Source organism: Onychomys torridus, unplaced genomic scaffold, assembly GCF_903995425.1.
Source record: "Onychomys torridus unplaced genomic scaffold, mOncTor1.1, whole genome shotgun sequence".
Classification (NCBI taxonomy): Eukaryota; Metazoa; Chordata; class Mammalia; order Rodentia; family Cricetidae; genus Onychomys; species Onychomys torridus.
This window is the reverse complement of record NW_023411418.1, coordinates 209,050-223,350: the sequence shown is the minus strand read 5'-3', so window position 1 is coordinate 223,350 and position 14,301 is coordinate 209,050. Positions and strand designations below refer to the sequence as shown.

The 14,301-nt window shown below is 41.6% G+C and overlaps 1 protein-coding gene across 1 annotated transcript; it reads right to left on the bottom strand.

The window, feature by feature from the left end:
* Window positions 1-1,193: 1,193 nt before the first annotated feature.
* On the bottom strand, window positions 1,194-10,543 carry LOC118575137 (PRAME family member 12-like). Its single transcript, XM_036175796.1, has 5 exons — window positions 10,484-10,543; window positions 6,096-6,125; window positions 4,494-4,768; window positions 3,318-3,905; window positions 1,194-1,761 (listed from the first exon to the last, which is right to left on the bottom strand). The coding sequence occupies exons 1-5, from the start codon at window positions 10,541-10,543 to the stop codon at window positions 1,194-1,196; spliced, it is 1,521 nt and encodes a 506-aa protein (XP_036031689.1).
* Between the last annotated feature and the right edge of the window lie 3,758 nt (window positions 10,544-14,301).

The following is a 14,301-nucleotide window of genomic DNA, read 5'->3' as shown; positions in this document are numbered from 1 at the left end:
ATTAAGGATAGACAGGCAAGGCCATCTGAATCAGATCCCCATACACACATGGAAATTATCCCTGAAAAATAAATAAATGTAATAAAAAAATGAGTGCTAAGTAGTTGCTCTTAAGTGGTTCTTCTGAATCTTATTCCCTATCTAAGACTTCAATCAGCCAACCTACATTCAAAAACTGAACTTTTCTTTTAGCAACAAAAAGCAAATCACATTAGTGAACTCCTACACATTTTCACTTCTCATTATTCTTAATCTGTAATTTTTCTTTCTATCGTGCATCTGTGCTCTTATGAAGGTGTACATGTGTGTATGGGGTGCAATGTTCATGAGGAGGCAAGAGGAAAACTTTGGGTGTCATTCTCCAGCTGTCATCCTCAGATTTGATTTAGCAGTAAGGATCAAAGTATATGATACTTAGAGCAGATCCTACCCACATAAAAAGCATCTTTCTCTGTTTTATACCTCTGAACTATTGAAAGCTATTCTGGGGTCCAGCCTCTAATAGCCTTGTGCTCAGAGGTCCAGGAGAGATGCTACCAACAGCAAGAATAATCTGAGGGAAAGAATCTAAGTGCACCAAGTTCTTCAATGCATTCATTTTATTCCTCTGAGACAAAATTCTGTCTACAAAGCTTCAACTCTGTACTTATACTTAGCTCCTCTCTGTCCCTCTTCTCATAGTTCTAACTTCTTTCTGTCTCATCCTCATCTTCATCTTTGTTCCTTTCCATCTCCTTTCCTTCCCTGTTCTCTCTGAAACTGGTCTAAAACCTTACAAACAATTTGGCTGTTACAGCCCAAAGTAAGGCTTTCAAGGTCCCCACAATAGCAGTGATAGTCAGCTTCATTTACAACCCAAAAGGGGAATGAATAAAGGAGGTGGGGTGAAAGAGTACTGGAATAGGTCAGAAAGGGAATTTATGTACTCAAAACATATTCTTATAAGTGGTTTGGTGAAACATTACTAGTTTATCATCAATGGGGATGCAGATGTGTTTTAATGATTCTACAAGACACCTCTCCCCACAGACCTATTATTCTTCATCAAGTAATCCAATATAATTGATTCCAATGAATAACATTTTTTTCTGATATATCAAACAGTATCTGAAACCACAGGTTCTGAACATTTTCCTGAAAGTTCTATCTCTTAGGCTTTGATTTCTCGGCTTCTTGGTTCAACCAATTCCTGTTTATGACAAACAACGACAAAGACTGGTCTTCCCATTAAAGACACAGCGCTGGAGACATTTGCGGCAAACGTCTGTGGCAAAGCTGATAACTTTGGGCTCTCTTTTGACTCTGAGTGTATTCAGAACATCAAGACACAGATTTGCAAATTTGTTGACTAAGACATGACCCTGGTCATTATAGCACTCCTGTGGGGCAGGGTAATGTTCATCAGTTAACTTGCTTAGATTGGCCATGCTTTGCAGAAGGTCCTTCAGGGCAGACATGGAGATGACAGTGTCATAGAAATTGACACTCCTTAGCTGGAGGCACTGGCTCAGAGCAGGCAGCAGGGCACTGTGCTGAGAGTCTCTGATACAGCACTGCCTTATTTCCAGAGTTTGCAGAGTGTCTGCTACACTCTTGAGGAGAACTTGCAGAGCTGTGGGACATAAGTTGAATAATGAAGCACTAAAAAGGGTCAGATATTTTAGCTGAAAAATCCCCCGACACTGAGACAGGTGCTTCAAGGTGGAAGGTGGGATATGGCTCAGTTTGATGGACAGAGACTCCAAGGGGGTCTTCAGGCATCTAAGGAAAGAACAAAAGTTTAGTTCTGTCTCATGGTCTGGGAGGGCATTTTAGTTTTGACACTACTACATAGCCAGTATCTTAATATTGTTTACTATTGCTATGATAAAGCACCATGATCCAAAGCAATTGGGAGAGGAAAGGATTTATTGGCCTTGTGATTATAAATCCATAATACATCATTGAAGGAACACAGAGCAGGAATTCAAACAGGGCAACAACCTGGAACCCGGAAATATTCAGAGAGGCCATGCAGAAATGCTGCTTATGGGCTTGTTCTCCATGTCTTACTGAGCCTACATTGTGGACAATAAAAGACAACCAGCCCAGGAATGGCCCCACTCACAATAGTTAGGGCCCTCTTGCATCAATCAATAATAACAAAAATGCTCTACAGGCTTGCCTATAGGCCAATATCTTAAGACATTCCTGATTTTGAGTATCTACCTCTCAAGTGACCTTAACCTGTGTCAATTTCATGTACAGTTACCTAGCACAGGGTTGCACAAAGAAAGGTCAGTGTGTTCTTATATGGAGCACAACACCCAAGGTACAGCCTGTTAGTGTCTGCTCATTAGAGTCACAACGTTGCCTTCAAGAGTCTATCACCATCGCAAGTGCTAGGCTCAGAACTGAGTGATACAGCTTCTCAACCCAATGCCAGAGAACCAGAGATGGCCACTATAACCTAGAAGGAAAGGCTAAATGAGGACTAATCCTGAATAGTTCTAACAATGTCTTGGCCTGTGCCTTCCAGAAACCACTACAATTCTACCTTCCCAATATAGCCTATGCCCCCCTTTCTCTGAATCATTGCCTGAAATTGACACTCTGCCCTTTCCCACCATTTTTGTTTCTACTAATCCAAAATATGATCACAACATCTGTCCCACAATTGCAAGATAAAAGCTGACAGAGGATCCACATGGGAACAAGATAACTCTTGTTCATAAAGATATAAGGACAGAGCTGGAGAGATGGCTCAGAGGTTAAGAGCACTGGCTGCTCTTCCAGAGGTCCTGAGTTCAATTCCCAGCAACCACGTGGTGGCTCACAACCATCTGTAATGAGATCTGGTGCCATCTTCTGGGCTGCAGACATACATGCAGGCAGAACACTGTATACATAATAAATAAATAAATCTTTGAAAACAAAAGATATAAGGACAGAGATCACAAGGGAAACTGTGCATGTATGGCACCGCACCACCCAACAGCCCACTACTCTGTCCTGTTCCCTCCCATCAGGGTAGACTGGACCCCAAGGAAGAATACATAAAACACATTAAGACCCTATGTGAGCCATACCGTGTGCCTATTACTAAGAAAGCTCTCTTCAACGTCTCTAAAAACATATTAGAAATTAATTGGTGAGCAGTCAGTGAAGCAATTGTGCTTCTGACCCTGTTAAGATGGTATCCAGACCATTCTCAGTATTATGACAAACCAATAGCTGTGACAGTCACAGTGACTAGCTGATCTCAGGTCTCACTAATCTCTAATGTAGCAGAGGAAAGTTTGCTGAAGTAGCCAAAACAGCTCTCTCTCCTTTCTTACCTGAACAAATGCTTTATGTGCTTATTGGAAAAGTAGGAATCATTGACGATGAGATCCTGGAGGCATTTGAGTTTGGAGATTTGAGCAAGGAACCTAGTAGTACACTTCTCTCTATCTTCTAAGGTATATACAGCACAGTTGATGTAAACAGAAACACGTGCTAGATGGAGTTTGCGCAAATTTCTCATCTGGACAAAGCAATGTTCAAAATGACCCAGCTCTCTTGGAGTCCAGTATGTGGATAGATACAACTCCTCAATGTAGTGTGGCTTGAAAATATTCAAAACCTTCATGAAAACCTGCTCAGGAGCATCACAGATTATCATCTTGGAACAGCACAGTTGCACAGGCCCTTGTTGCTGCTGGGCCCACTGCAGCAAGTATGCTTGCTCTTTATCCAGGGCAAGTTTTAAGAAAAAATCAGTGACAACCTTCAAATGCTGCCTCAGGGCATATCTAGGTAGGTCATTCTCTGTTTTCGCCTTACTCAATGTCCCTGTTGAGCTCTCTCCACATTCTAGGCCAGGCCATACGTCCCAGAAGACATGGCACACTTTCCTCAGGTCCAGGACTCGCAGCTTTGACCTTCTGTGAGAGAAAAAGTTGTGATATGACAATGAAAGATCAGAAGTACAATAGAGTCAGTTGTCATTCCACTACTCTAATGTCAGCAACACTTGTCAGGCAAGGGCCCCCTTCATGAGCTATATCCAAATACATGTCCTGCATCTCTTTTAAGTTACTGTTGAATTCTGTTTTTATTACCTGGGGGAGAGGACAGAGAAGACTAATCCTATGACTACATCTACACTGAGGTGCCCAGCACTTGTGAAATATGATTACATTTTTTTTTTTTTTTTTTTTTGGTTTTTCAAGACAGGGTTTCTCTGTGTAGCTTTGCACCTTTTCTGGAGCTCAAGTGGTAGCCCAGGTTGGCCTAACTCACGGAGATCCACCTGGCTCTGCCTCCCGAGTGCTGGGATTAAAGGCATGCGCCGCCACCACCACCCAGCCATGATTACATTATTAATTAGTTAAATTATAAATAGAGGCTTCACGGACTTGAAAGCTGAGAACATCAGATGACTGCAATCGGCCACTGACCCCACATACTTAACTCCACAATTCCCTTATCAATTACCAGGTAACTTCTATTCTATTCTCCTTTGGCCTTACCTCAGGTGAACCTTCTGTTTCAATAACATGTCTACACCATCCAGCACAGCTTGTAATATCACCACATCATTGTCCTGCATCAGTGCCCCCACAGGGAGGCAGGAGAAGGGCCATTCTGCCACCATCGCTGTTATTATCTTCATATGTCTGCTGTTGAAGGCCTCCTTGAACAGGGATGGGAAGAGCTCCATGGGCAGCTTCTGCAGTGCTGAGATTGCCAAGGCCTCATGTCTCAGCAGACTCCTCACTGCCAGTCCCAGGAGTGTAGATGGAGCCTCAAGGTTCATTCTGAAGGCTCTTCAGACAGAAGGACCTGGTAAAACATTCAGGAGTCATATATTTACACTGTATCTTATGAATTTATTTATATGTCTCACCCATCACAGGAACTCCCTCCCCAGGGCCATATTTCCTGCTCTGGCATCAGTGAAGAACTCAGTGTATCTACTTATAACATCTGGTAATCTCAAATCCTCATTCCCCTTCAGCATGTGAATTATCACGGAACTGGCACAGGCACAAATGAGGCATTGTCCTACCAGGTATCATGCTCTGATGCTCTAATCTCTTTACCCTTGGCAAAGTTTATTCAAAAAAAGCAAGCAATCACACAAGGCTTCTGTGGCAAATTGAGACTGATTACCTTTCAAATTCTTTTTGAAAGAGTGTCAAGGTCACTTGTAGAACTCACACATCTACTCCATCCCATGTGTTCAGTGTACATGGTAGGACTGAGGAGATCCCAAAAGTGACTCATATTGACCTCCTATATCCTTTTATGTTCCTTTCTTTTCATACCTTCCCTCTTTGGCACCACTTCCCAAGGAAATACAGCTTTCTGATTGGGGAGTGAATTTTTCATACACTTAATCTTCTTTTGATTATTTTTACTGAGTCCCTATTGTGTCATAACATCCTGTGTAGATGTAACCATCTTGTTAAATCTAGCTCTGCCTCCCAAGTGCTTGGATTAAACGCGTGCACCACCACCGTCCAGGTTCTGCTATGGCTTGCTCTAACCCCAAGGCAACTTTATTAACATACAAATAAAGGCACATTTCAGTACAAATAAAATATCACCATAACCCTGTGTGAAAACAAAAATACTTTGAGAATTTGAATAGCTCATTGATTTATTTTCTTTGTTTACATGCACATATGAGTTTAAATAACAACTGATTTGGTGACATTTCAAGCTGTGCTGGATGGTGTTGACAAGCTGTTGACACAGAAGCTTTACCTCAGGTAAACTGAGAGTAGATGCTAACAAACCCTATTCATAAGAATGGTCAAGAACTTGGCTAAGAAAGACAGTATGGAAAATGTAGTTTACTTTTTTAAGGTACAGTTTTGCACACAGTGGAGGCTTCAGGGGAATTGCCTGTGTTTCCAAAGTTGAATGTAAGCCATTATGCAGCCCAGGTATGTGACTCTGACCATAATCCTGCCTGTCACTGACTGTGTTCTTATTAAATCTCCCGTGTCTGGCTAGTACACTCTTCTCCTTAAAACACTGAGCAGAAGACTGGCATGAGATCAGTTTCCTATAATGACAGCACTTTTAAGAAGGAATCATGGGGGTTCCAGGAAGATCGAATCTACATAATATTGTTTAGTGGGTAGCTGTTCCAGCTTTGACCTGGATGTTCTACCCCCATTGAGGCTTCTGGTAGCTGTCAGGCCTACCAATGGTCTGCCCCTGAGCCAGGGCTGAGATGGGAGCCCTTAAGACCCAAGGTCCAGATGTGCCAGCCCTCTTGGTTCCTGGTAATCCTGGATGTTAGATGTTAGACTGAGAAGAGTTCTTCCAAGAACACAGCTGGACTGTACCTCACCTCTCCTGGATCCTGTAACCTATCTCTTTACTTGTAATTTACCACCTCAAATAAACCTCTTGTTAATCTATGTGAAGTTGCTTTATCAAAAACCCCAATAATATTGAGAGTCACTGATAGCAAAATTCCACGGGAGTATACAGCAGTGACAACTAGAGTTCAGAAGGTCAACCAATCCGAAATAAGGGTTCTGTTAGAGAAAATCATCACATCAGAAATTATGGAATTACTGTCTTTGGAATGAAATGGCTCTTTCTTTTTAACTTCTTATGCAATGATAATATCTATGATTCTCACCTTTTACCATGCATCTCCTTTTTATATGCATCTCATTTTGGGCACAACTGGCCCTATACATTTGAGGTAGTTGAATAACTGTCCACAGCGGTGTTTCCTTTTCACTAACAAAAATCTGGCTAGGGTCATTCTCCAGACAAAAGGATTTCAGCAAAGATACCTACTTTTTTCCAAGGACAAAACTGCACACAGATAAACATTAGCTAATCTCACTTACAGACAAAAGAAAACAGCCACCAGCAATTAAATCCTCAACTCCTTACTGTCACCCCATTTTATTTATGCAAGACCCTAACTAAAGAAATTTACTGCTCACATTCCTGGGATAATGTTTTAGCCACTTGCTGGTTACTAAGTAAAGGTAGTTATTTCACCCTGACCTAAGGAGATTTCTAACAAGGCCAGGCTGATGATAGGTTGCAAGCTTCGTTTCTTGTGCAAAAAAGTTTACTTTTCTAGGGACTTATACTGATATACACAGACTCCTAACATTTTACCTAACCACTCCTAGAACACATAAATTACTTTTTAGAATTCCTGAAATGATCTTATCCTTTAGTTGTCCTTACCTGAGATCTCCCCTATAGTCAGCCCCCCCAACCCCTCCCCCCTGCTGTTATGGTTGGAATTTGACAAGCTGACAACTGTTGCTTTATGTGTGGATACTTATCACCTCTCTCCTTGACCCTGGAAACTAAAAGCCTTGAATTGCTTTGCCAAAGAATTACTGCTTGTGTACATGTACTGGTTCACTCAGAGCCTTGGAGAATTGGTTTAGAAGGAAAAAGATGAGGACACAGATGGAAAGAACTAGATAAGAGATGAGAGAACAGCAGAAAGGACTGAGAGCAGAAGGGACTGTGAAGAGCTAAGTATGAGAACAGAAAAGAAGCTGTGTTAATAGAATTGACTTCGAGAATAAAGTGAATGGACTAAAGAACTCACAGTGCTTAGGTTCCTTCTATATCCCGCAGATTAGAAGCCTCAGCTGGTTGTTAGACTATTCCATGGACCCTGTGAGAAAACAATAAAGGCTGTACCTTTTATTGTTTTCAGTAATAGTGTATTTCAGGCCAATCCAGTTTAAAGGACTTCAAATAAAATTTAATATAAAATATCTTGATGTAGAAAAACTGGTTGTGTGATTTTTATCCCAATACACAATTTTTCTAACAATGAGAAGCATTCCCAAGTGTCTTTTCAATTTTGTCTCTCCAGGCAGCCATGTCTAACATGGATCTGGGATCTTCCATACTCAGGACCTTAACTCTACTCACAAGGTATGGCTGGTGTCTGCTACCTGGATCCCTTTTATTTTAACTTTATTTTCAATTTTTCTTTCAGAAAATGTCATATGAAATAATCATGGCTAAACAACCACATTCCTGGAGTCTCAGGTCCCCAATCAGCTAAGATTTGATTCCCGAGTTTCAAAATTGTTAGTAGTTCACTGCAAAATTTGTAATCTACAATTAAGAAGAACTTTCAATTCAAACAACTGCAAACCTTACTCTGAAACATTATTTAAGGGACTACAGAGAATAAAACTTCAAGACAGAACCTAACTTGAACTCCAAAATTACCCTAGGAAGCTATACAAACCAAGAAGGACCTGGAATTCAAGGCTAGCCTTTCCTGCCTGAAACTCGGCCTCCCCTCAAAAAAAGGAATGACTAACATGTAAATTCCAGTATAATAAATAGACAATTCTATTAAAATCAAAACACACCAAAACAATACCTCAAAAAACAAAATCAAATAAAAAAAAAATCAAACAACCCTCAAATTCTTTGTTTTTCCTTTTTAAATATAGAATCTTGATGTGTAGTTGAATTGCTGATAAGTCCTTCCAAGAATGCAAGTGGCCTCCTAATCCTGGTGAGTGACTTGCCTGCTCTGGAAAATTGTAACAGAGCTCCTGGTTCTAGTAGGTCCAGGCAGTGACTCCAGACTCCAGGACTCTGAGGGCTCCTCTGATCACTTTATACTCCTTTTTGGATGCCTTTTACCTCAAACTCTCTATGTAACCCCAACTCCCAAGAACATGTTTCCATATGATTTGAATCTCTATTAACTTAATCCTTTTTATGTTTAATTTTCCTAGTGTAGTTTGATTGAATCAAAGCACCTTGTGTATAATCAAAACTATAAAATTGAGGAGAAATTGAAGAGATTATGCATTGATGGGTTAAATATTTGGTGCATGTGAGGATATGTTCATATACATGTGTATGTGTGTTTATGTTATTTATATTGCTTTAGTGAATATATGCTAAATTTCAGATTAAGAGGATCAGCAATCTGACTTGGATCAATTACATTTACAGAGCCAATTTCAAACAACACTAGAATACAGCCTTTAGGAAGATGGAATTTTCCTTTTTTTTTTACATGAGAGGTTCCTTTTCTTTCTTTCTTTTTTTTTATTATTATTACTATTATGTGTTTTAATTTAATTCATCAGCCATGGGTTCTCCCCCCTCCCACCCCCACCCCCATCTTCCTGAGCATGTGTCCCTGTGTAAGCTCAAGTTTCCAAACAGCCAGCTCATGCACTAAGGACAGGTCCTGGTTCCACAGCCTGGGTGCCTCCCAAAGAGATCAAGCTATTCAATTGTCTCACTTATCCATAATTCATGTGCTTTCTTTTGATTGGCTTTTTGTCTCCGTGCTTTTTGCAATCTTGGATTCAACAATTCACGCTCTTGCAGTCCCTCCTCTTTCTCAACAGTTGGACACCTGGAGTTCCACCTGCGGCCTGGCTAAGGATCTCTGCATTACTTCCATCAGTTATTGGATGAGAGTTCCAAGACCACTGTTTGGGTGTTTAGTCATCTGATCACCAGACTAGGTCAGATCAGGCTTTCTCTCAACCATTGCCAGCAGTCTACAGAGGATATATCATTGTGGATTTCTAGATACCTCTCAAGCACTCTGCCTATTTCTCTTCTCATGTGGTCTTCATTTATCAAGGTCTGTTATTCCTCATTCTCCCTTTCTGTTCTTGATCCAGCTGAGATCTCCTGCTCCCCTAAGCTTTCTTTCCCTCAAATCTTGCCCTTCATTACTCCCATTGTCGTCCAGGTTGTTCATGTAGATCTCATCCATTTCTCTGTCACTGGGTGATACCTGTGTCTTTCCTAGGGTCCCATTTTCTAGATATCCTCCCTGGAGTTGTGTAGCAGTGTAGTCACCTTTGTTTTACATCTAGTATCCTCCTTTGAGTGAGTACATACCATGGTTGTCCTTATGCAAGCTTGTACAGCCACTTTGGAAATCAATATGGCACTTCCTTAGAAAATTGGGAATCCATCTCCCCCAAGACCCAGCTATAGCACTCTTGGGCATATACCCAAGGAATGCTCAATCATACCACAAGGGCATTTGCTCAGCTATGTTCATAACAGCATTGTTTGTAATAGCCAGAACCTGGAAACAACCTAGATGCCCTTCAACTGAAGAATGGATAAAGGACATATGGTACATATACACAATGGAGTACTACTCAGCAGAGAAAAACAATGACATCATGAGGTTTGCAGGCAAATGGATGGATCTAGAAGAAATCATCCTGAGTGAGGTGATCCAGACTCAGAAGACAAACATGGTATGTACTCACTCATAGGAATTTTCCTTTTGAAAAAGTTCCTTGAAAATTGTTTTATTACATGCTATACTTGTGCTGTGGAAGGGGCAGAATCCTCAGCTACACATGAGCACTGCAAGGGTTCAAGCACAGAGGGACACTAACAGATTTGATGCAAATTCAGGAGATCTGGGGCTTTGTAATGCAAAAAGACATTATTGGTAACTGTAGGATGTAGAAGTAGTAAGGACCAGGCAGTGGGATTAGCTCACCCAGGAGCCAAGAGGAGCTAGTCGGCAGTGGGACATGGAACCAGACCAGACTGAGAACATGTCCTATAGGCTGTCAACTGAACCAATTACGGCAATTGCTTTGACACCCCCCCTACAACCACAGATCTATTCAGAAGACACCAGTTCTTCGATCATTCACTAGTGATTGCTTCTCACTGTTCCCTCTGCTGAAAGATCACAAGGTATGCTTGAAGTCAGTTATATTTCTCCAAAGTCCCTCTGCTTCACTAGAGATCCCTTTCTGATTAGCAAAGTCAGTCCGTTTTCCATGTTACAATTTGCAAAAGACAACAAAATAAAAGCCAGGATTTATAAAAACCCTAATGACCATTAGGACCATAATTTGTAAAGCTGACTCAGGAGTTTTACAATGAGTTACAAACAACCTAATCTTCACAGGGAGTCCCAGAGAAGTCTGGATATATCTAGTGAAGTCATGCAGATCAGGTGTTCAGGATCATCTTTAGCAACTTAACAACTATTTTGCCAGCCTGGGCACATGAGCTCATGTGTAAGTTAAAGAGAAGAGCTGTCAACAAACCAAGCAATTTTGCAAGATTGATTTGGGTGTCAGGCAGCTGTGTAGTCACTCCATTTTCTTTTCTTTCTTTGTAGCCCTGGGGGTTTAAGCCTGTGTTGTAAATAAGATAGATTTTTCTAGGTTCCATAAAGAGATTTAGCCTGAGAGGGATTTCCTAGGACCAGGTCCCTTAATATTGCAAGATACTTGAAGTAGGGGGAGCTGTCATGGCAGTCCAAGAGCAGCCAGTGCAGCCAAGGAGCATCCTTCCATTTGTGGGCTTCAGAGGACAGGGGTTTTCTATAGCATGAATCCTAATCTTACTAAAAGTAAAATATAATTATATAAAATATGGAATCTTAAGAAATGAAAAAATAATCTTATAAAATCTGTGTCTTAATTAAAAACCCAGAGCCAGATATCAGGGTAAATGCTGAAAGATCAAAGAAACCAACCACAGCCACTTCTTACCTCACCAACTCCTCAGCAGATTTGGGAAGAGTCTGTCTCCAGGAATCCTCAGACTGAATGTCTCTGAGTCCTCAGCTCAAAGGACTGAGTTCCTGTCTCCTCCCTCCTTTTATGCCTTTCTCCACCCAGAAACATCACTTCCTGTCTCAAATTTTTCAAAATTGCTGGAATTAAAGGTGTGTGGCTCCCAAATACTGAGATTAGTGGTGTGAGCCATCACTGCCTGGCTCCATTTCTTTTTTAGACTGGGTTAGTGTCATAGAGTCTATGGTATCCTTGAACTCACAGAGATCCAGACAGACCTCTGCCACCCAGTGCTAGGATTAAGGGTGTGAGCCACCACTGCCTGGCCTCTATGTTTAATTTAGGGACTGGCTCTGTCCTCTGATCTTCAGGCAAATTTTATTTGTTAGAGTGTGAACAAGTTATCACCACAGCTCTTGCCTTGGAGAAGAGGGCCCTGTATGTTCAATAGATTACTCAAGGTACTAGAAGAGCAATGTGTTAATTTAAGAAGTTAGTTCTATTGTCTGGCAGTGATGGTGCACACCTTTACTCCCAGCACTCAGGAGGCAAAGTCAGGAAGATCTCTGTGAGTTCAAGGCCAGTGTGGTTTAGACAGTGATTTACAGGATGTCTTGGACTGTTCCACAGAGAAACCAAACATAAATAAATCTGTTTTATTTTTGCCACTGTTCCCACGTTCTGCTACATAACTTGCAACTTCAGGTAAATGAAAGTTACTAGATGAAACATACAGCTTGTCTCCCCCTTTCCCCTGTCCTCCACATAGTGTGCAGAGCTGTCTCTGCCCTTTAATACTTTAGCATTCTCATCAAGACTTCTCTTGCTGATCAATTACCCAAATCCCCCCTCTGCATATGTATTTATCTGTATGCATTCATTTGCTCTATCCCCCATCTCATCTCTTACCCTTTTCTGAGACAGTGACTTCTATTTCCACATGTTGGGCCAACTGCACCATGCAGACATAACATCTTATTGTACTTTTCTTCCATTGGGTCACAAGCTTTCATGTAAACTCCTCAGGGTGGCTTTTAAACTCACTCTTAATCTGAGACAGGCCTACACTTTGCCCTTTCATATTCATCCTTCTGAATAATTGCCTGTACAGCCTCCTATGGTGGGTATTGTGTTCCCTGAAATATTGGGTGTTCCCCGAAATAAACATATCTGGGGTCAGAGAACAGACAGCCACTAGAACAAAGCCAAAAATGGTGGCTAGAAAATGGGTCAGAGCAAGCCATAACAGCAGTTGGGCGGTGTTAGCACACACCTTTAATCCCAGCACTTGGGAGGCAGAGCCAGGTGGATCTGTGAGTTCAAGACCACTTTAGAAACAGCTAAGCATGGTGACCCACACCTTTAATCCCAGAAACCCAACCTTTAATCCCAGGGAGTGGGGGCAGAAAGAGAAAGGTGTATAAGGCGTGAGGGCCAGGAACCAAGGAGTTAAGCATTTAGTTAGTTAAGCATTTCGCTGGATAAGAGTTCAGGCTTTGGAACAACACAGTTCATCTGAGATTCATGTGGAGGAGGACTCAGAAGCTTCCAGTCTGAGGAAAAAGGATCACCTGAGGAACTAGCAAGGTGAGATACCTGTGGCTTGTTCTGTGTCTCTGATCTTCCAGCAATCACCCCAATAATTGGCCTCTGGTTTGAATTTTATTAACAAGTACCTTTAAGATTCCTGCCACAGCCTCCCATCAGCAAACCCAGCTTGACAACTTGAACTCAGACTACTCATAATTTTGACTTGATCCAAGATCACTTTATAGTTCTGTGTGTGTGTGTGTGTGTGTGTGTGTGTGTGTGTGTGTGTGTGTGTGGTTTTTTTCAAGACAAGGTTTCTCTGTGTAGGTTTGGACCCTGACCTGGAACTGAATCTATAAACCAGGTGGCCTCAAACTCACTGAGATCTGCCTCGCTCTGCCTCCTAAGTGCTGGGGTTGATGTGTGATCCACCACTACCTGGCCTTAGTATTCTTTCTAATATCAGAAACAAGTAAAATACTCTACACTGTCACTCGTAAACTTGAAGGCAACTGTTAATAAAAATTGGAATTAACTGTGTCAGTGAGTGAATCTTGGTCATCTACAACTTTTCCATGCTACCAGAGAGAGATGATGTGCCATGCTGAGGCAGGAAGATCAAACATCAAGGCCACCCTGGGCTACCTAGTGGCTTTTAGGTAAGTTTGCCCTAATGAGGCTCTGTTTCAAAATATATATTGGAATGACTTACAGGCTGCAGTCCAACAGTGGCTAGTTCTGAAGGAAAGTCCAAGAATCTAGAAGCTGATCAGTCCCACAAGGCTGGGTGTCTCAGCTGGTCTGCTGGGATATTGAAGAAGAAATGAATGAGATAATGGAGGTGGGGACAAGCAGGCAAAGAATCCCCTTCTTTCTTCCCTTGTCCTTATGTAGTATTCCAACACAATGTGTGGCCCAGATTAAAGGTGTGCCTTCCAACAAAGTTAGTTTTTATCCACTCCTACAAGTCTACCTACTATGTACAGAAAGTAGGCTAGCCTCAAACTTACTGTTACGATTAAAGATGGGTGCCGTGTGGTGGTGGCTGCCCCCGCCTATAATCCCAGCACTCGGGAGGCAGAGGCAGGCGGATCTCTAGTCCAGGACAGTCCCAAAAGCTACAGAGAAACCTTGTGAAAAACAAAAAAAACAAAAAACAAACAAACAAAAAAGATGAGTGTCACCAGTCTCAGAAAGTGAGAGGAAGAGAAGATTAGGAAAACACAATTCCATTTGACCAGAAAGAGTGCTG

What these genes read in the sequence shown, in the direction of transcription:
- LOC118575137 (XM_036175796.1), bottom strand. Translation starts at nt 10,543, where the DNA reads ATGTTCTCAGTCTGGTCTGGTTCCATGTCCCACTGCCGACTAGCTCCT. An exon ending in TAGCTCCTCTTGGCTCCTGG is followed by an intron (nt 6,126 to 10,483) that starts GTGAGCTAATCC and finishes TCCAGGTCAAAG; the next exon opens with CTGGAACAGCTACCCACTAA. An exon ending in AAACAGAAGGTTCACCTGAG is followed by an intron (nt 3,906 to 4,493) that starts GTAAGGCCAAAG and finishes TTTCTCTCACAG; the next exon opens with AAGGTCAAAGCTGCGAGTCC.